Below are 21376 nucleotides of genomic sequence, written 5' to 3' on the forward strand. Positions count from 1 at the left end.
GTCTTGTTCCTGTTTTCAAGGGGAATGTTTTCAGCCTCTCTCCATTAAGAATGATGTTGGCCATTGGTTTTGCATAGATGCCCTTTATTATGTTGTGAAATTTCCCTTCTATACCTATTATTCAATAAAATATTTTAAAAAAAATGAAAATAGATGGCAAATAAGCACATGAAAAAATGCCCAACATCCTTGGTCATTGGGAAGATGCAAAGTAAAACCTCAATGATTTTAAAACCATGCATACCAACTAGAATGGCTAGAATTAAATGCACATGCGTGCACGCACAACACACACACACACACACACACACACACACACGTGCACACACCATACACACCATACCAAGTGCTGGTGAGAATGTAGACAACTGGAACTCTCTTACGCTGGTGGAAATGATGCAAAATCGTACAGCTACTTTGAAAAGCAGCTTGGCAGTTTCTTATCAAGTTAAACATATACTTATCATATGACCCAGCTATATTGCTTTTAGGTATTTATCCAAGAGAAACAAAACATGTGTCCACAAGACCTGTATGCAAATGGTCTATATTTTGATTGTGGTGGTGGTAACACAATGCATATATTTCTCAAATTTTGCTGAACTGTATGTACACTTAAAAAGGGAGAATTTTTTGGTATGTAAATTATACCTCAATTAAAAAAATTTTTTTAAAAGAAGTGTTTTTAAACACTTCAGAGCTCAGTTCAAGCCTATCTCCTTCATGAGGCTTTCCCTGACCGTCTACTTGTCACTCTGCCTTCTAGTGAGCCTCTTTCCCTTCCAGGTCATTGATGGTTTGAGTTCCCATTAACAATTGCTTGGGATCATTCCTCAGTGCGGCTGCGTCAGCTTCCCAGGGGTGCTGACCCGCTGGACTTGCTGCTTCTCAGGCACAGCAATGTCCTGTCCATACCTGGCCCTATAGGAGGCCAGGAGTGCTGGCTGAGGTGGTGGCAGGCAGCCCTCTACTGAAGCTGAGGAGAAGGGCTGAGACCTGGTGGGCTTCTGTGACTGTCCTGCTTCTCCCTCAAGTCCCTGTGCTCTCTCCCCACAGGTTGGGACAAACATTCCTATGGTTACCATGGCGACGACGGGCATTCCTTCTGCTCCTCGGGGACTGGCCAGCCCTATGGTCCCACATTCACCACAGGAGATGTGATTGGCTGCTGTGTCAATCTCATCAACGGCACCTGCTTCTACACCAAGAATGGCCACAGCCTTGGTGGGTGCATGGGAGGACCTTGAAGGTCTACTCTGTGGAGTCTCTTTGGTTGGTGAGAGGCCCACGGGCAGGTCTTGAGGCCAGAGAAGTGCCACAGGACCTCACTGAGCCCTGGGGGACTCCAGCCATTTCCAGGCACTATGAGGAGGGTAGCAGGGACATGCCCTTTGTTAATCCATCCATTCAGCAGCATTTATGGAGCCCAGGGTTGGTGCTGAGTGCAGCAGTGTCCTAGTCATGATCTTGGTCTTTGTGGTACTTATTGGAGTAGGGTTTGGGATTGGATAAGAAGTTTGAGGGGCCCAGGTTCATGGTTGAAAATGGGGTAGTTTGCATGCCTGTGGCCCAGATGTCGGCCAGTCCTTCTAACAGGTTGCTGGTTGCTATGGAACACTAGTGAAGGCTGCAGTAGTACAGGAGGTAAACAGACAGATGGGGCCAGGTCTCCTCTGCCCTGTCCATGGTCAATGGGCAGTGACCCAGAAAGGGTTATTGTAAAAGGTCTCCTTGGTGAAACTAGGCAAGGGCCCAGGGAAGAGGAAGGTAGCCTGAGGTAAGGCAGTGGTGATGGTTGTGGGCACCTGGGGGATAGGCCTTACACAGGCCCAGGAGTGACCCAACAGGGCTTAGTGACACTAGCAAGAAGGAATGATAGTCCCCAAGACTGCTGCCCTGAGACTCTTTAAACCTTAAACTGAAACTATCCCTTGAAGTCACCTTTTAGCAAAGTAACAAATTGCCTCATAAAGTAAAGAATATAACCTGTGAGTACTGCACTAAAAAATCACCTGTATGAGACCAAACGGTCAACAGTTACCCTAAAGCAAAGATGAGATGGAAAAGGGGCAGGGAAACCAGATTACTGGAAACAGAACAACCAAAATGGAATGAATGAGAATGTTGACACATTGTGAAATATGTTACCAATGTCACTGAATAATTTGTGTAGAAATTGTTAAATGAGAATATAATTTGCTGTGTAAACTCTGACTGAAAACACAATAAAATATTATTTTTTTAAAAAAGGAGTAAGGGGAGAGCAGCTGGGTTAGTAGTGCTGTTAACCAGAATAAGGAACCTAAGAGTCCAGTGGAGAATGTTAAGGGGCCCATAGAATTCCTCGGAGGAACAATTTTGTCCATGTATGGAAATTGAGGATTAGAATTTAAGAGAGAGAGAGGGACTGGCTCTTCTGATGCTTTGTCCCACTAGGTGATGACTGGTTTTTGACGTCTTGAGTGAGAGGGGCCCTTGGCTAAACGCGCCGCAAGGTGGGGCCTAACTGCTCGGCCTATCTGTCTGCCTGTCTGGGATTGCAGAGACCTCTAAGCCCTGATATGGCCACACCCTAGTTCTCCCAGAATGGTGTAGTGAGAAGAGGACTAGCAGAGCCTGACCAGCCAGGCTGGCCGCAGGCCCTGTCAGGAAAGGGAGCTAGACATTTTACCTGGAACCCAACTCCTCAGAGGCCTGCTTCCCCTGGCTTGAGGGGCTGTCAGATGTGGCTGCCATCCCCCACAGTCCCTCTGTGGCTTTTCTAGGAGATGAGCCCAGACAGAATCAAGCGACCTTAGTGAGAATCAGGTTTGCTGGTGGCTGGGGCCACCAGGGCCTCAAGACTGAGTGACCAGGAGCCAGCAACTCTCAACTGGGTAGTTGGATATCTCAGCTCAGAGTGGGCAGGTAAGCTTGGAGAGCTGGGCAGCCAAGAGCATAGCACAGAGCTGCAAGCTTATCCATCCAAGTGCACATCCCGAGAACCCTTCCTCTGAAATGGATGGCCTCCTAGCTGCAGTTGTTGGTATCCAGCTGCTGAGGAGCTAACAGCTGAAGGGCGGGGATGAAATCTCAAGGTGGCTACTCACTCCCCATCTGTTCTAGGAGTTCAGCTCTTTGCTGGCTCTTGGTTCCTCTGCTTCAGAGTCCCAGGGGCCACCATTGTGAGCTCTCATCCTTTACTCCTTCACCTGCCCCTCTGCCCTGGATACCTACTGTCCTCATGTCCCTCCACTTTTGTCTACATGTTGTTCAGAACATGAAACCTGCCATGGGATGCAGGGTTTGGGGCATGCTCTGCTGGCCCCTCTGTATTTGTAGCTCCCTCCTCTGGGCTCTGATGTCCACTAGGACCACCAAAGGGCCATCATTTCTTAGTCAGGTCTTCAGGTCCCACAGGGAACTCCTGGCTTCCTTGATGTCGGTCACAATCCCCAGGCTTTTTAAAAAAACTTACCTCCCCAGTTCCTTCCTTTTTAGATCCCCCCAAGACCTCACACATCTTGTAGATAACTTCAGTTAGTATATTGCCTATTTTTCCAGCTTGTCAAGATCTTCTGTGGTCTTGCTTGATTTTATCTAAAATATTTGATATCCTTTTCAGCAGTTTATTAACCTAAAATTTGATGAATATGTGTGTGTTTTCATCAAGACATTAATAAAAATATTGGAAGAGGACAGGGCTGACATTTGAGCCTTTCAGCCTGCAGATAGACATCAGCCATTTAAGAATTACTCAGTTACGTTAGCTTGAAACTCATGTTTTTCCATTTTTTTACACAAGGATATTATTGAGACCTTACTGAAAAATGGTTATGGCCTGTCCCCCTGCATTTTCTAGATTATGAAATTTAATAGTTCTATTAAAAAGGCGATGAAGCTGGAGTAACAGATAACTTGGGTGAATCTTCTAATGACCCTATTTCCTCTTCACCAGCCATCTTAGCATAGTGTGCTTCAGAATCTCACGTGGGATCAATGGGCCGCTTTAGAGAAGCTGAAGGACGTTTCCTGCCTTTGGTCCTGCTGCCCCTTCCTTCCCTCCGTCATTGCTCTGTAATGGCACTCACCCATTGGTCAATTGTCTGTGTAATTATTAATTGGATGCCATCTCTCTTGCTGGAGTTGGAGCACTTTGAGGGCCAGGCTTGTAGCTGTTTCTGTAGTGCCTGCCACAGGGCCTGGCCTGTGGGAGGCCTCAGCAGCTCCTTGATGGAAGGATGAGTGAATGAAGACAGGAAGCTGACGTCTCCTCCACAGTGGACATGCACCTGCAGAGTCATTGTCCCACAGCTCTGTGCCCCCTCACAGACTCTTTATACTGTCATGTCATCCTCCATGACCCCAGACCTATGTCTCTAGCCCAGGGCACTTCTTATCAACAAGTTTGGGTATCGTGTTTGCATCCTGGCTCTTAGTCTGGACCTTCCTCCTGTGAGCCAACCCAGATCTTGCAATCACAATGCCCTTGTGGAGGCTTACAGAGACCTGCAGGGCTTGGGGAGCAATGTGCCCTTGTCCAAAGCAACAAATGGTGGAGTAACCTCTTTCTTCATCCTCCTGGAAGCACCTCAAGGCCTTATCCTTCCTAGGTGCCATGGTAAGACAGCTGGGCAAGCCCAGGTGGGTCATCCCCTGCCCAGAAGTATGGCAGTCCCCCCAGCCTGTGGTACAACTGCTGCCAGCTTGTACCTGGACTTCATGGCTTATGAAGCAGTGTTCAGAGAGTATCTCATGTTCTCCTTTCTTCTTTGAGGTGTAGAGATTAATGTTACCCCTTTTTTTAGATGAAGACTCTGAGGCTTAGAGAGATTGGGTAATTTGCTAGAGGCCATACTGCAGATAACTGATGGAGCCTGGACTCCCTGCCTTACAGGGTTCCGTGGGCCTCCTCCCTGAGCCTGGGAGCACAGCGGCATCCTGGCTACACTGAGATCCATGAGGACAGCTCCCATGCAGAACTGGAGGGAGGACATTGAGTCTTCCCATGGGTGCAGTCCTGTCAGCTCAGTGACTAGTGACTCTGCATATGGGGCTCAGAAGTAGCCTCAGGCAGGCAGGCAAGCCATGGGGTTTCTGAGCTTCCCTCACTGAGTAGCAAAGCAGCCCAACAAAGCATGTAAACAATCTCTCTGTGCCTTGGTTTTCTCATCTGTAAACTGGGGTTGGAGGTAGTACCTCCCTTCCAACATTGTTCTGAGGATGAAATGATTTCTTGTAAAACACTGATCCCAGCACCCAACCCAGAGGAAGCACATGGCCTGCACTTGCTGGCATGATTCTCGCCCCAGGCTCTTGACTCGCTGTGTGATCATGAAGGGGCCTCGAGACTAGGCTCTCCAATCCCTGAGCTGCTCCCCAGCTCCTGTGTTTACTGGAAGACTGTAAAAATGGCATGGTGGCAGTGTCTGACCTCCTCTAACTTCTCAAGGGGGAAAAAGAATCAAGATCAACAGCCCAGGGCGTATATGAGGCAGAGGTCAGATATGCCTCCTCTCTCTGCCATCTTTACTAATTCTGACACCAACCGTCCCTCCCATGTCCCTCTACTGTGCTGGGTTTGATAATTCATTGCAATGGCCACACAGAACTCAGAGACAATACTCATGATTATGGGGTTTATTAGGGAAGCAACACATTACAATTCAGGTTCAGGAACTCTCAGAATACAGTTCTTCCATCAGGACAGCCTCTTCTCAGCTGTGCTCACAGGCACGCTTCTGTGGCCCTTGGCTTCTGCCCTGCTTGGGCAAGTGTTAACAAAGCTCTTTTAGCTCTGCTGATAAGTGCCCAGAGGTACCCTACTCCACCAGCAAGTCTCCTGCCAGAAGGCACTCAGCTTTCACACTCCATGGGCTGGGAAGCCCACTGCACCATCTCCTGCCATCTCCCCTGGTGGTCTCTCCTGCTGTTTCTCTGCCAGTGCTTCTCTGGCTTTCCTTCCTTGGTGGTGGTGGGATCCTCTCTCTGCTCTGGAATTGGCTCTTTTTTAAGCCTAGGGGGATGGCAAAACTGACCAATCCCATTGGTGGGCCACAATTATTTGCACAGTCCCACCCAATCTTTTGGGTGGGAGTTACAAGACCATGGCAAGAAAGGCCACACAAAAGCGATCCATTGTACTGCAGAGACCTACTTTCAGACCCTCTCCAGTTCATCTGTCTTGCTAGGTTTCAGTTTCTTTTCTGGGTGTGAGTTGGGAGAGCAGCCTGGAACCTCTGAGGAGTTAGCAATTTGAAAAACTCTCAGGCCAAAAGCTCCAGAGCTTCTAGAATATAGATTTTCTCTAAAGAATGAGGGGCTGTGAATCCTTGGGAGAGTCTCTTTTGCCCCTGAGCTCTTTCTCAATCTGCAGAACATAGGTGTTCTGGTAGATACTCTCTGAGGCCCTTTTCCTGTCCATGCCTGCTCATATATTTGTGGTCTCCCACCCTCCTACCCTCACCTTCAATTCAAACCTGAGGTCCCTGGAAATGGCAGCCCCTTCTCTTGTCAGGAGGGATCTGAGGGTAACACAAGCCAGTGCTAACCCAGCCTTGTCATCTTGGAGCCTCTGAGGACCCTGAATGGGAGTGTACTGGAGACAAGCAGGCGCCACACTTCCTGTCTACACTTCTCTGTCAGCTTAGAGATGATGTAGAAGCATCATTTCAGGAGTGAGTCCAGCCCCACCACTTTTGCTAGTTTATGACTGTTTGCAAATCATTTAATCTCTGAGGCTTCCTTTCCTCATCTGTAAAATGAGGATAAAAAAACCTGTTCCCCAGAGTTGGTACGAGAATCAGATAAGATAATGGATGGAAAACAGCCTGGCACACACGGTAGGTCTCCATAAATACATGTTGGATCAAGAGAAAGATCAGGCCTGAAGGGGCCTCAGGGGTACATTATTTGGGTTTAGTCTTTAGCAGTCTTTCCCAGAGCAGGTAGAAGAGCTGTGGACAAGACCCAAGTACCTGACTTCACTTCTAGCTGGGCCACCAAGCAAAGGGAAGGCCAGCGTCTGAAGCTGCTAGGCCGTGGAACAGGCTTGGCCACTGCCTGCACAATGGGCGGCAGAAGGGTAGGAGCCCAAGTGGCTGCCCTCCTCATGTACTGACAACTGTTCCTTTCCCTCCACAGGTATAGCCTTCACAGACCTCCCAGTAAGTACTGCTAGTGGCTCTCCCCGTTCTTGCTGTGTTGGGGACTACTGGGATGGGGTGTGTATGCCTGCAACTACAGGGTGTGGAGTTTGGCCCTTTTCCCAACTGGGAATGTGTGCTGTGCTGTCAGCTTGAGGGGTGTAGGGCTACCTGCTGGCCCTCCTCTCTCCCCAGCAGCAAGGCCTAGTCTTCCTCCACGACTCTTAGCAGGTGACAGTAATTTGTGGCATTTCCAGAGGCAGCCGGGGAGGGCTGGTGTGTGGGTGGGTGGGATAGCTCCATGGCTCAGCTGGTCTGAGCCAGCTCCATGTGGCTTACAGCCAGTGGACTGGGGTGCACAGTGTGGAGAATACCCATCAGAGATCCCTGAGGAGAGCCAGTGTCCTGGGGGATGGAGCCTGCCCCCACTCAGGGAACCCCTGAGGCAGAGAGGTGAGCTTTGTGGGCTTTTCTCTTCTTGGAAGAGGGTGTTTGCTCCTGACTCAGTTCAGAGTTTATCTCCACCGCCAGCCAACCCCTGCCACCTGCACCTTAGTCCTTTGTTATGAGTCATCACAGGCCTCATCACATACAGGGTCCCTACCCAGAATGCTTGGAGCCTGTGTATACTGGCTGGGTTCTGGAAGGAGGGAAGGTTTGCTGCCTTGGGCGGCTGCTTTGGGATCCTGAGCACCCCCACGAAATACCCTTTTGATTTGAGGGGCTTTCTGAAGTCCAGACTGTAGCATCCAAGATTCTGTTAAACCCTCTGGTCTATGGGTCAGATTATCCCACTTACCTGGAGACCAGCACCACAGAGGGGCTGTGTTCCTAGGCAAGAGAACAGACCCAGGAGAATTCCAGTCCAGCTGAGAGGTGTCCAATTGTAGAAATGTGGCATGAAACAGCCAAACGTGGATGTGGGCATTGTGTGCAGCCATGTGCTAGGAGGCATGTGGATGCCCCAGTTCTGTACATGCCCCAGGTAGGGAATGTTGTTGTAGGCACTGATAGTCAGGGAAGGCGGCTGGAGGAGGTGGGCTTTGCCAGAGAGTGGAGGTAGATTAGGGGATAGGAGGGAAAGGAAGGAATTGAGAAGTCTTGTGGGATCAGAGCTCATGGTGGGCTGAACCGAGTGTGCAGGAAAGGCACATGAGTACTCAGGTATGACACAGGGTGGGAGCCATGGGAAGACAATACAGTGTGACAATGGGAAGAAGATTAGTGAGGCACAGGGAGCCACAGGAGGCATAGAGTAAGGAAGTGACCTGGCAAAAGCTGGCTTTATTTAGTTAGTCATGGCAGGGGATAAATGGTGAGCAGGGGGCCCCACACCCACAGAGAGGCATGCCACTCACCTAACTGGCCATAAGATCTTCTCTCAGTGAGCCTCTGACAGGAAGGGCAGCATCAGGGGATCCAAATCTCCTACCTCCCCTTGCCGTGTTCTCCACTCCTTCCCTGTCCTATCCCTTCCCACCCCTTCACATGTCCCTTTTTTGAGGCAAAAGGATCTTTACTACTAGCTGTTTCTGAGAGGAGCCCCAATCCACACCCACAGCAGATCTTCATGGACAAACCTGCAGGGTTGTGGAGCCTGGCCAGGTTCTGTGTCCCCTGGCTGGGTTCTGGAGGAGGGCCTCCGGCCTCGGGAACACAGTGGTCTCTGGTGCAGGACAGGGGATTCCCCATGTTGAGGCTTGCCTGCTTTTCTGTTGCTTTCTCCTCTCAAGCTTAGGGGTGTGGTATTTCTGGTTGGGGGTGGGGGACAGAGTATGGCCTGCCCTGCCTTCTCCAGCCTTTTGCTGCACCTTACAGAGCCCGAGGCTGGGCCTAAGGAGCCAGCTCTTTCCCTCTTCAGCCCTGGATATGAGGTGAGGTCCGGCCACCCCCTTGCCCTTGGGGCTTGACTGACATTTCATTCTCCTCCTCAGGCCAACCTGTACCCCACCGTAGGCCTGCAGACGCCAGGGGAGATTGTGGATGCCAACTTTGGGCAGCAGCCCTTCCTGTTTGACATTGAGGACTACATGCGGGAGTGGCGTGCCAAGGTCCAGGGCACTGTCCACTGCTTCCCCATCAGTGCCCGGCTTGGCGAGTGGCAGGCAGTATTGCAGAAGTGAGTGCCCTGCTCCCACCCTTACTCCCCAATGCGTCCAGGAGGCTCCCTCTCCTGTAGGCCCATGCCGTGCTATAGGCTGCTACTAAGCCCTCCAGTGATAGCGTTTCTCCCAAGAAGCACTCCCAGGGTGACTTGGCCTGCTGCTCCCTGCTGGACTGCTCCCACTCTGTTCTTCAGAGCTGCTCCTAAAACCTTTGCCCTTCAACCAGATTGCAAGGCTCCAGATGTAACATCACCAGCAGGGCTGTTTTCCTTCTCCAGGTCATTTTGCGGAGAATGTGCTAGGATGCTGTATTAGTTTCCTAGGGCTGCTGTAACAAGTACCATAAACTTGGTGGCGTAAAACAACAGAAATGTACTGTCTCACAGTTCTAGAGGCTAGGTGTCTGAAATGTTGGCAGTGTTGATTCCTTGTGAGGGCTCTGAGGGACAATCTGTTCTATGCCTCTCTCCTAGCTTCTGGTGGCGGCCAGCAGTCCTTGTCATTACTTTGGCTTGTGGCAACATAACTCCAATGTCTGCCTCTCTTGTCACATTCTTCCTGTGTGTCTGTATGTCTTTGAGTTTCTTCTCTTCTTAACAAGGATACCAATCAGATTAGATTAGGGCTCATTCTATTCCAGTATGACCTTATGTTAACTAATTACATCTGCAAAGACCCTATTTCCAAACAAGGTCACATTCACAGGTACCGGTGGTTAGGACTTCAACATATCTTTCTGAGGGAAACAGTTCAGCCCATAATAGGTGCCCTGTGGTCTCTTTCTCTGCGGACTTTTTGTCCATGGTGGGGGATCCATCATGCCATGTCACTGGTCTGGGGAATCCTCTTAGGGGTCAGCATCCAGCAAAATCCCATGTATCCATGGCATTGGCGGCATGGAGAATCCTCCCGAGGTCCAGCCTCACTGGTTCTTAGCTGATTAATTCCCAGACTGTTCTGGAACCCAGTGTTGTTGAAACTCCCAAAGGAGGCCAGGTTTGGATGTCTCTTCCACTTGCTGGCTGCAGGTCTGAGTGAGGCAGTGACCAGTACCCACTCTGCCAGGAGATAGGTAGAAGCTTGGCTTCCAAGGGTGGGCAGATGGGTAAAGGGGAAAGGCTGGGCTTCAGCTATCCCTGGATATTGCCCTGTAAAGGCACTTGGGTGCCAGATCCCTTGGGATGGGGTTGGGGTGCACACTGAGTTCTTTGTTCAGCCCTCTTTTCTTGAGGGGTGTGATTGATGCTGGCCCTAGAGAGGGGCAGATGCAGGGGCTAGGCAGCCAGACCCTTTGCAGCAAGGGCAGCACAACCGCATCTTGTTCCCAGAGCTGATGAGAAGCTCCTTCCTGAAGGGCCAGGACAGTGCCAGTGGGCTTGCTGAGAGAGGACAGGGGAGAGGTGGAGCTGCCCACACACACATTCTAAGCTTTCTCTCCTGTACACATCAGGTGTGAAAGTGCATCCTTCTGTTCTGCATGTGTGCACACATGTACACACATATGTCCCTTCTCAGTCTACTTTGGCTGGGGTTAAGTGGTCACTGGGCCTGGGGCTTCTCTCAGCCATTTCCCAAAAGTTGTGCTCCTGAGTGTATCCCTTCCTGGCAAAATCAGCCTGATAGCATGAGTTCTTGGGCCCCTGCTTTGTGGCGTATGATGAAGGAACTTGGGTCATGGGTGGCTCCCAGTCCCCCTCCAGAGCCAGCACTTTTGAGGAGCAGATTTGCCTAGTGAGCTGGAACACTTCTGCTGGGTGCCTGGGGCAGCCTGCCAAGGGACATCTGTGTCTTAAGAAAGTCCACATGTGGCATGCATCACTCTGTGCAGCTGCCAAGCTGCTGTTTTAGGAAGCCCTCGGTGAGACCACTGGCCTTCTCTGGGATAGCTGCAGTCCACAGTGAGGCAGCCGCATCTGTGAGGAGATGATGTGTGCCTGTGTGTGTACTTTTGTTGATCATACTCGCCAACATGTGGGCGGCATATTCAGAAACTGCCGCCACTCCTCCGCGGCAGGAACACAGATGTGGTGAGCAGCCCCTCCCTAGCCTGACTGTGAGTACTGGGGAGAGCTGTCATGGGGTTTCAGCCCCTTTGTTCTCATTCAGTGGATGTGTTTAGGGAAGATATCACAGGTGTAACAGGGACATAGTCCATCACATCAGGTGCTCAATGAAAAATGCAGTTCTTGAGTGTCACCTTGAGCTCTTCCTTTCTTCTAGCATGGTCTCATCTTACCTGGTGCATCATGGGTACTGTGCCACAGCCACGGCTTTTGCCCGAATGACTGAAACCCCGATTCAGGAAGAACAGGCCTCCATAAAGAACAGACAAAGTAAGATTGAGTCTCCTCTCCCATTTCCCTCTCTCATCTGTCCCTAACTCTGCTCTCTGGCTCATGCTGGCCCTGGTTAACCTGTCAGGAGTCTGTTTAGTTTTGGTCCTCACCACCCTAGCAATCAGCCCTAGCCCTGCCTCGAGCCCTGCTCCTGTCCCTCCCTCAGAGCAACACTGCCCAGATGGACAGTCCAGCAGCGTGGACGCATCTCAGTGTGGTCTCCTTCACGCACACTCGGGTGGCTGGGTGCAGGCTGGGCCTCAGCGTGGCTGGATACCGCTCCTCCATGCTGTGTCCTTCCCCTTGAATCCTGGATTCCACTCAGCCTCCTTTTCATGGTCTTCTAGAAAGAGTGTGTTTGCATCTTGTCAGACCAATGCCCTGCCTGTGCCACCATTCACTCACTCAGGTTCCGCTTGTTACTGGCCAGAGAGGACTGATGTGGGCAGAGGGTGGAGGCCAGTGCTCTGTGGCCGCACCTACCTCTGGTCTTGCCCTTTGCAAATGACCTAGAGTCCTTCCTTGGTACCTTGGCCAAAGGGAGCCTTCCTGTTGTTCGTACTGTGTGTGGGAGCTCTTTCATGGAAGGAGGGGTGTTGGGAAAGAGGAAAACAGCCTGGAAAGGAGTTAGGAGGAGGAGAGGAGAGTGAGGGTGAGTGGGTGTGTGTGTGGATGCATGTCTGCATGTGCCTGCTGCGTCTCTCTGAGCCTGTCATCTCTGTGTATGTGCATGTGTCTGTGTCTCCCAGAGAAGCTGCACTCAGCCAGACAGATGGAAAGGGATCCCAGACTTGGGATCTTGAATGAGAGAGCCTCAGACCCAGAAGTCGCTCCCAGAAACACGCGCCAGGGTCCAGGGCAAGAGCAAGAACGCAACAGCAAGATGCTGATGGCCCAAGAGGTGCCAGCATCAGAGGTGCTGGTGTGAGGAGGATGACGTTCTCTCCCGACAGGGAGCATGCTGAGCACCCGAAGACCACCCCAGACATCGGCCCTGGCCAGAAACTGCTGTGTTCCCATTGCCACTCACCTGAGAGGCCAGGCAAGAGAGAATTCAGCCTGAAGAGGAGCCCCTAGGGCCACCAAGCTGCCTGGGTGTCCATCCCCAGTTCACTCTCCCAGGGCCAGGGTTCTTCCCCCCAGGCTCCTGGCAACTTGCACCTCACAGGAGCCAGCCTCCAAACTTGCCCTCCTGCCTCAGGACTGAGATTGCCCCCTCTATTTTTCTCTCTTCTTGAGGGCTCCCTGAAACTTGTCAAAAACCAGGGATTATTGTGTGCTTGGGCAACCAGGTTCTTCCTTCAGCCTTTTCTCCTGTGGGCACATCAGCCTGGCCAGTCACTCTGAGCCAGCCTGTCTGGTCCGTCCATGCTCCGAGTTGGTGGTGTGCTGGGCGTTGGCTTTGAGGAGGTCTGCAGTCCCTCGTTCACTGCCGTGTTCTTGCTCTCTGCAGAGGTCCAGAAGCTGGTGCTGGAGGGCCGTGTGGGTGAGGCTATTGAAACCACACAGCGCTTCTACCCAGGGCTGCTGGAGCATAACCCCAACCTGCTCTTCATGCTCAAGTAAGTCTTGGGCATCACCAGCTCCCCCATAGCCTAGCCCCTCTTGCTGGTGGTGGGAACATACAGCCCGGGCCAAGCCCAGAGCATTGCCGCTCTGCTCCCTCTGCAGGTGCCGACAGTTTGTGGAGATGGTGAATGGGACCGACAGTGAGGTCCGCAGCTTGAGCTCCCGAAGCCCCAAGTCCCAGGACAGCTACCCTGACTCCCCCAGCCTCAGCCCCCGCCATGGCCCCAGTAGTTCCCACATGCACAACACAGGTTAGCCACTCTCCAGAGGGCTCTGGGAAGAACTGGTGTGGAGAAGAAAGACCATCCCACATGCCTTTCCCTCACTGGGCTCAGAGCTCACTGCTGGCTTTGGGCAAGGGAGATGGGACCACTGGTCATTGCTGGGGCCCCACTTGATGGCAAGTTGCCCCTCCTTTTCTGACTATTCCCTGGCTTCCAGGAGCAGACAGTCCCAGCTGCAGCAATGGCATCGCATCTACCAAGAGCAAACAGAACCACAGTAAATACCCTGCACCCAGCTCCTCCTCCTCCTCCTCATCCTCTTCGTCTTCCTCCTCCCCATCCTCCATCAATTACTCTGAATCCAACTCAACAGACTCCACCAAGTCCCAGCCCCACAGCAGCACCAGTAACCAGGAGACCAGGTGCCTATCTTGCTCTGATTCCTTCTCCCTGCCTTCTGCTCTGGGCCAACCTGGCCCACTGCAGTCTGTCTTTAAGTGCCACCCCTTGCCCTTCACCCCCCACCTCCATCCGAGGTCTGTGCCTGAGTCCTAGCTGTTGACCTGCCAGGCTGGGCATTGGCTCCAGCTTCTGTCCCCATCCCTGATTTGGCTGCCACTTTCCTCAGCCCTGGATTTCCCAGAGGTGCTGACATTGCCATGCTGAGAATGTGGTCTTTTCCAAGAAGGCTAGGCCTGTCTGAACCCCAGGGTCTGCTAGGAAGGAGCTTTCATTGGGCCTGGCTTTGGACAGCCAGGTTGGGCAAGCACAGGTTTAGGCTGCAGACTGTAGCACCAGGTGGCTTTCAGCAGCCCCCAGTTATGCCTCAGGGCAGACCTGGGTTTGGCCTCCCCCAGACAGCCCAATTGTTGGGGGGAGTGGGTGGGCGCTGTGTGTGGAAGGGGTATGCCAACTCAGAGGAGATCCAGGGAAAGAATGGTCACAGGCAGCAGTGGGACAAGAGTGGGAATCAGGTGACAGGTCTGTGAGTGTCACAATAGGGGCTCAGGAAATATTTGCCAAGTTTTGGAACCTGGGAAGCCTGAGCTGTCCTTTCATGCTCCTGGGGGCCCTCAGTTTACCTGTAGCAACCTGTGGCTAAAGCCTGAATGGAGGCCCAGCCAGGCTGCTCCAGCCACACTTCTTTGGCCAACTCCCGCTTCAACCCTTCTCCACAGCGACAGTGAGATGGAGATGGAGGCAGAGCATTACCCCAATGGTGTGCTGGAGAGCATGTCCACACGCATCGTCAATGGTGCCTATAAGCATGAGGACCTGCAGACAGATGAATCCAGCATGGGTAAGGGCCTTGCCTCAGCATGCCCAAGCATGATGTTCCATGGGAGGGCAATGCTTAGTCTGGGTGACCTCTTCCTCCTGGGGAGGGGGCTGGGATGAGCAGGCTTTGCTGACTTGACAAGCTCTAGCCAGACTTGGTCCACTGCCTCTTTAGCCAGTTGTGCCTGGGTCCTTGAGGTGGCTCCAATGGTAAAGGAAGGTCTCAGCCTTTTGACAAGACCAGGCCCCCTGCAGTTGAAGCTAGAGGGGGTGTGTGAGTGTGTCTGGGCAGGGTGGGAAGACGGAAAGCACCTGAGTCCATTTTGACTCCTAGACTACATGCTTAGTTACGGACAGACCACCTGCTCCTCCCAGCCCTCACCTGTTTCTGGTAGAAGCTGCAGCCCATCCAGGGTCCTTCCTGCCAATGTTCTCTTTGGGCCCCCTTCCCCAGTCTTTCCCTTCTCTTCTCACCCTTCCTGATGTGTTCTCTGCTGGGCTCTGGGCACAGACGATGGGCATTCTCGGCGGCAGCTCTGCGGAGGGAACCAGGCTGCCACAGAAAGGATTATCTTGTTTGGCCGTGAGTTGCAGGCACTGAGTGAGCAGCTGGGCCGGGAGTACGGCAAGAATTTGGCCCACACGGAGATGCTGCAGGTACAGGACAAGCCAAGCCCTCACACAGAGCAGGTTTCCGTTTGGGGGTAGGGACAGGGTGGCTCTAGAAGGCCTTGGGGGCAGTGGCAGTGGGATAGAATGGGCCCTAGTCAGGCCTGCAATAGGAAGAGGGTCATCTGGGATGTACCCTCAACCCTCTCCAGGCTCTGGGGAGGGTGCAGCCCTGCCTGGACCCTTCAGTCCAGATATGCCCTCACTGGGCACCATGCAGGGCTCTGGCCCTCCCTGGAGCTGTGGGGGCATGTGTGATGTGTGTGCCACAATCCTCTTCAGAGTGCCCTGTCCCCTAGGATGCCTTCAGCCTGCTGGCCTATTCGGACCCCTGGAGCTGCCCTGTTGGCCAGCAGCTCGATCCCATCCAGAGGGAGCCAGTGTGCGCTGCCCTCAACAGCGCCATTTTAGGTAAGTGGATCTAATGAAAACAGAAGCTGGCCCATGAGTGCCTGGGGTGGTCCCCTCCTCTCTGCCCCTAGGAAGAGCTGATGTTTGTCCAAATCGGGGCATCAAGCACTGCCCAGACCCTTCCTGGTGAACCACAGGACTCCTGGGCTCCTGTGGCTGAACCCAAGCCCTGACCTCCCTCTGCCTAACTAAGTTGGCTGGCTGGATCGTGATGGGCGTTAGGTCATGACCATGGGCCCAGGCCAGCCCACTGCTCTAAGGAAGGCTAGGGCCCTCAGGTTCCTGACATGGCTATAGGGCCATGACCTAGTGGCTGGGACACACACACACAGAGACACGTGAACACTCAGTTCCCCTACCTCCCACCCCCAAGGTAACTTTGACCTGGGCCCAAGCCCTGGGCAGGGCAGTGACAGGCTTTGTCTCTCCTCCACAGAGTCTCAAAACCTGCCAAAGCAGCCCCCTCTGATGCTCGCCCTGGGCCAGGCCTCTGAATGTCTGCGGCTCATGGCCCGAGCAGGCCTGGGATCTTGCTCCTTTGCCAGAGTCGACGACTACTTGCACTAGCTGACCACACTGGCTGGCCCCACCTGGCCTCTCACGGCCTCCAGGCTGGAGCAGCCCTGCCCTCCATAGGCACCTAGCACAGGGACCTGGAAGCCATGGGCAGAGTCCACTCCTGCCGCCACCTGCCTGGCCTTCCCCTCTTCTCCTTTTCCTTCCTGCCTTCCTTTCCTTCCTTCTTTTTCCCCCTCCTTCAGTCTCTCTCTCCCCTTCACGTGCGGCGGCCTATAACACAGTATTGGCTGGTTACTCTCATGTAGCGCCTTCTACTTTGAAAGGGGGGTTTTGTTTTGAAGAGAGGTTGGGTTTTTTAATCTTTTTTTTTCTCTCCTGACTGAGCCACCAGTATTTATCTCTGGAGAGTTTGTGCTGAGCTGGTTTCTGCTAATTTAGTGACGAAGCCTATCCAAGTTGGTGATAGCTTATTATTTTCATAATTAAAAAATGAGATTTTATATATATATGTATATATATGTGTGTGTATATATATATATATATATATTAAAAAAAACAAAACAGTATTTATCGTAGTGTTAGTGGTCCAGCACCTATGGGGTGAAGCTGTCCAGACACCGTATGTTTTTATTCGACTCCCACTCATTAAAAAAGAATCACCTCTGTCACCTCAGTCAGCCAAGTGGTTTGTTTTCTTTTAGGCTCCCCCTTCTTTGAGGCATAGATCCAGCTGCAGCCTAGGGAAGCCGAATAGAACTTTGGGAGGGGGACATAGTGGGAGGGGACCTAAGCTGGTTTGCTGCATCCCCAAAAGTGTGGGGCCCCAGGCCCCTGAGAGCTGGACTGAGTAGAGAACTGCAAGGCTTAGGGTCCAGAGAAGTGACAAGTTGGCCCAGGGCCACACAGCAAAGCAAGGGAGTAGAGGGTCCTTGGCCAGCACGCTGTCTACCATCCTACCCTGCATCTCACTGCCTGCCTCGCTCCTTTTCTCTCTTCCCTTTTTTACACCCTGCTTTCCCTTGTTAAGATGGCCAAATAATTCATTTACTCTGAAGTGATTGCCTGGAAACTACCTGCCTTTGACCTGAGAACTGCTGTGTCAAGCTGCGGGGAGGAAGTCTCCATTCCCAGGACAGAGGCCCTTGAGTATCTTCTCCATCTCTGCACAGTTCTGTTGGAATTGATGCTTTCTTGTGGAGAGCCAGTCAGTACCTTGTGGAGGCAGATTCTTGGGTTGGCAGATGCCTGGAGCAGCAGAGCCCTTGACCCCTGGGCCAGCCCTCACTCCAGTTGTGCCAGGCAGCTCCCTGCAGCTTGGCCCCAGACACTCTTCAGGAAAATGTCATGTTTGCTGGCCAGAGGAAGGCACCTCATGGGCTTTACAAATGTCCCACTAGATGTTTCAGATGGATCCTCACAGCTGGTGGGGTATTACCATCAGGAATTGGAAGAGGAAGGTCTTAGATGGTTGCCAGGACTTGATGGGCCATCTGTGGAGAGGGTTTGCAGCCCAGGAGAAGGGAAGGGAGGAGACCTACCCAGAGGAGTACCACGAGGGGTGGCACTTCCCTACCTGCCTCACAGGGCTTGGGGAGAATACAAGTAGCCTTCTGCAAAGGGGAGGGTCAGACGTGGCAAGGCCAGAAGTTGAACTTGTAGGCCGTGCAAGCTATTGCTCCATGTTAGTGGACATAGGAATGGTTGGTACAGCCTGAGATACTCAACACCCACCAGGCCTTGACAGGCCCACATCTGGACAACAAGAAAAATGATTGAGTTGGACCAACTGCTGGAGATGGGCAGGAGCCTAGCCCTGTGCTCTCCCACAGTTCTGCCTAGAGAGTGACTCTATGGGCTGCTGCTTTTTCTTGGTCTCTGCCAGGGCCCCAGCTGGCAGCCCACAGACCATGGTCCGTCGGAGAGGTGTTATCCTGTCTGTAAAGGAAGTTCATCTTCTTCAAGGCTGGGAATGCCTAGCTCCCAAACCCAGAGGGTAGAAACATCAGGCTGTTAAAATGATCATAGCCTAGCAGAACTGGGAACTAAAACCAAAGGCTTTTGCAGTGGGAACAGAATTCAGAGGACATCTGCTCCACCAGTCCTCGCCTTTTACAGATAAGGAAACAGGCCCAGGAGATTGATTTGGCCAAAGTCACACAGCAAATTAGCGGCAGAGCTGGGGCTAGCCTCATCCCTTCTGGTTGAGCAACACTGTTTAGTCCTAAAGCTGAATGGTGGATGAGCCCCCTGTCAGGGGTTAGGCTGGCGTGGCCTCCAGCAGCGACTGAGCAGGGGTGGGGATGGGTGCCTGGTCTTGGCTTTTGGAGCGGCTGAGAATGTCCCAGGAGGGCTTGGGACAGCTGCGTGCTGCATGGGGTTTGGTGTCCGCCTGGCTTGCACTCAGTACCCATGGCCGCCTCCCCATTTTCTGTGCCTTATCTCACTGTTTCTGCTGAGTCCAAGTTGTTTACTCTGTTCCTCTCCAGAGGGGTTCTCTGTCTCAGCTGGACAGCTCACCTTCGGGACATAAGCCTTTGCCCCACAAGCCGTGGAGAGGGCCAAAAACAAGCTGCTTGAGCCCACCGTCTTGCTGATAGTGCAGGCCTGCCTGCCAGCCGGAGGAGCCCCTATGCACACTTGGTCCTACCCACCCGCTTCCAGGAGCCGAGTGGGGAGGCTCCTGGGAGGAGCCTGGTGACGGGCTGGACCTGGCTCCGTGGGGCTGTCCAGCCCTGGGGGAGCAGCCTTCCCTACTTACTTTCCCCTTTGCGGCTCCAAATGGTCGCTCCTTCCAGAGTGGGAACTGGTAAATCACTCAAAGCCAGAACCCCTGATCTCCCCCGACATGGGTGCAGGCTGTCAGAACAGGGACACCAAGAGACAGAGAAGATGGGTCTACCCGGCCACCCAGCGCCTTTCCACCCCTTAAGCAAGCACAAAGAAGATGAGGCAGAGAACTGTTGGAACTGCAAGTTCCTTTGGTTGCTCACAACTCAGGTATGCACACCGTGAGGCAGCTGAGCAGCAGAGCCCTACTTGACTGCCAGTTTGGTGCAGCCGGACCTGGGGCCAGACTGTGGCCTCTGGCTGCCTCAGGCGCCCACCTCTTTGCATAGGGTTTCCCTCCATTAGTAACCACAGCTAACAGACGTCCTCCACATTGTGCACACTGGCTCTACCTTTGTCTTCGCAAGTTGTTAATTGGCATTAGCATGAAACTTGCGGGCGCGGGAGGGTTTAGAGAGAATTCTAACACAAAATATCCTATTAAAATTGTACTTGAGCGATGAAAAAACTCCTGTTGTATTTTGACAGAATTATTTTTATTAAAATACACATCCATGAGCAGTCACGAGTGGTCTCTATTTTGAGTCTTTCTAGGGTTGACACTCCCTTGTGGCACACCCTTTCTTGGAGAGCTTGGCTCTTCCTCAGCCCACCTCCCCTTGAGTGCCCAGGTCCCTGATACCTCCTCAGGGACCCTTGAAATTTCGGGTGTTTGGAAGACCCCAAAGAGGATAAGCACTTAACGGCTTTCATTATAGACAAGAAAAAAATCAACTTCAGAAAGATGGGCCACAGGACCTCCTCACCCCAAAATAAGATTTTAAGAATAACTTCCAAGTACACATACCCCAAACACTGGACAGTCAGAGCTCTTCTGAGGGATACTGAGATTAGCTCCCTGCCTATTAGTCTGAGGAGAAAGAGCTTGTGCTCAAAATCCTAGCTCTGCTGTTTACTAACTAGGCTGACTCAGGCAAATTAATTTTTATGAGTCTTAGTTTCCCCATCCTTAAAAGATGGTCAGTCCTTCTACCTCATAGATCATATGTGTGAACATCCTTCCTCCATTAGGATGCTCCCTAGTGTGGCCTGCTTCTGCCTCATTCTGCCTTCCCTGCCTTCAAGGTCCCTGCCATCCTGGGCACCAGGGTTTTACGCAGAGGGCTGCAGTAGATCATGCTGGTGTCTACCTGGAGGGGGCATTGGAAACAGATTGAAAGCAAAGAAACCAGCTAGCAAGCCACTGCAGTAGGCCAGAGATGAGAGGGCAGGTTTGAGAAATATTTAGGAGATCAGTGTTGGCACGACAGGATGACTGACTGAATGTGAGGGATGGGAGAAGCAGGAGATATGACAAATGCAGGCTTTTGGTTTGGGTGATGGATGGCTAATGATGCCACAAGCTAATACAGGGAACAGAAGGGACCAGGTGGTAGCTAAAAGTCACTGGAGTGGGTAGGTTTGCTAAAGGAGATTATACAGAACCATGGCTCAGGGAGACATCGTTCCAGCAAAAAAGTTCTGTGGTCCAGCAAGTTAGAAAAACTCTCAAATGGACATTCACAGTGAACATGACCAGCTAATGAAGAGTACTAAAAATTCTATGTTAAGATGTGTTGTTTATCCCAGCACTTGACAAACTTATTTTACAAAAGAATGCGTCACTCGGGTATCTTCCAGGACTATAGTTCTACAGAACCTTCTTAGGGAAAAGCTAATGTAGAGGGAAGAGTGGGGTATTAGATTAAGCACAAATGTCCTAGTTCCGTAAGCAAAGCTAGAGGAGGTTCTTTTCCCTCTGGACTAGTGGTTATCAACCTGAGAGCGATTCACCCCCACCCCCACCCCCCCAGGGGACATTTGGCAACGTCTGGCAATATCTTTGGTTGTCACAAGTAGGGGTGGGGCGCTACTGGCAGCGGGCCAGAGATGCTGCTAAACACCCTACAATGCACAGGACAGCCCCCCAGAACAGAATTATCAGGCCCAAAAAGTAGTGCAGAGGTTAAGACACCTTGCTCTAGGAGCTTTGAACAATGACTGAAAAAACAGATTTTAACACAGGCACACTTTGATTCTGCCTCCTTTCTGTCTGGCTGTGCAAGACCCAAAGGGGAAGGAAGAAAGGGATAAAACCCGACCGGAATAGGGGGGTTTGAGGTTACAATTTCTCAACACCCTGGGAGCCTTCCATGCTAATGAAGGAGGCAGCAGTGGTGGGAAGTCCTGTTTCTTCCAACCAACGCAGGGATAACCCTGCTGGTCAGCAGGTCTCAGCAGGAGCAAACTGCCTCAGCTCAGCTGGCATGTGCCGGCATCACAGGCTGTCCTGGAGAGATTGTCAGGGGACCCTC

At 52.1% G+C, this 21376-nt stretch overlaps 1 protein-coding gene across 3 annotated transcripts in view; it reads left to right on the plus strand.

Moving 5' to 3' along the window:
* The window catches only part of RANBP10 (RAN binding protein 10), a 63439-nt gene extending 43863 nt beyond the window's left edge, over positions 1-19576 (plus strand). The window contains exons 4-14 of one of the 3 annotated variants that reach the window (XM_004371477.2): positions 1057-1224; positions 7123-7145; positions 9059-9243; positions 11450-11562; positions 13019-13127; positions 13237-13385; positions 13576-13780; positions 14537-14658; positions 15148-15293; positions 15605-15716; positions 16153-19576. In XM_004371477.2, coding sequence (XP_004371534.1) covers positions 1057-1224; positions 7123-7145; positions 9059-9243; positions 11450-11562; positions 13019-13127; positions 13237-13385; positions 13576-13780; positions 14537-14658; positions 15148-15293; positions 15605-15716; positions 16153-16283 — 1463 coding nt within the window. In that variant the 3' untranslated portion in view covers positions 16284-19576. Of the gene's footprint in view, positions 1-1056; positions 1225-7122; positions 7146-9058; positions 9244-11449; positions 11563-13018; positions 13128-13236; positions 13386-13575; positions 13781-14446; positions 14659-15147; positions 15294-15604; positions 15717-16152 lie in introns of all 3 variants that reach the window. The other 2 variants (XM_004371479.2, XM_004371478.2) reach the window with 2 other exon arrangements.
* The last annotated feature ends 1800 nt before the right edge of the window (positions 19577-21376 follow it).

Source organism: Trichechus manatus, unplaced genomic scaffold (assembly GCF_000243295.1).
Source record: "Trichechus manatus latirostris isolate Lorelei unplaced genomic scaffold, TriManLat1.0 scaffold00014, whole genome shotgun sequence".
Classification (NCBI taxonomy): Eukaryota; Metazoa; Chordata; class Mammalia; order Sirenia; family Trichechidae; genus Trichechus; species Trichechus manatus.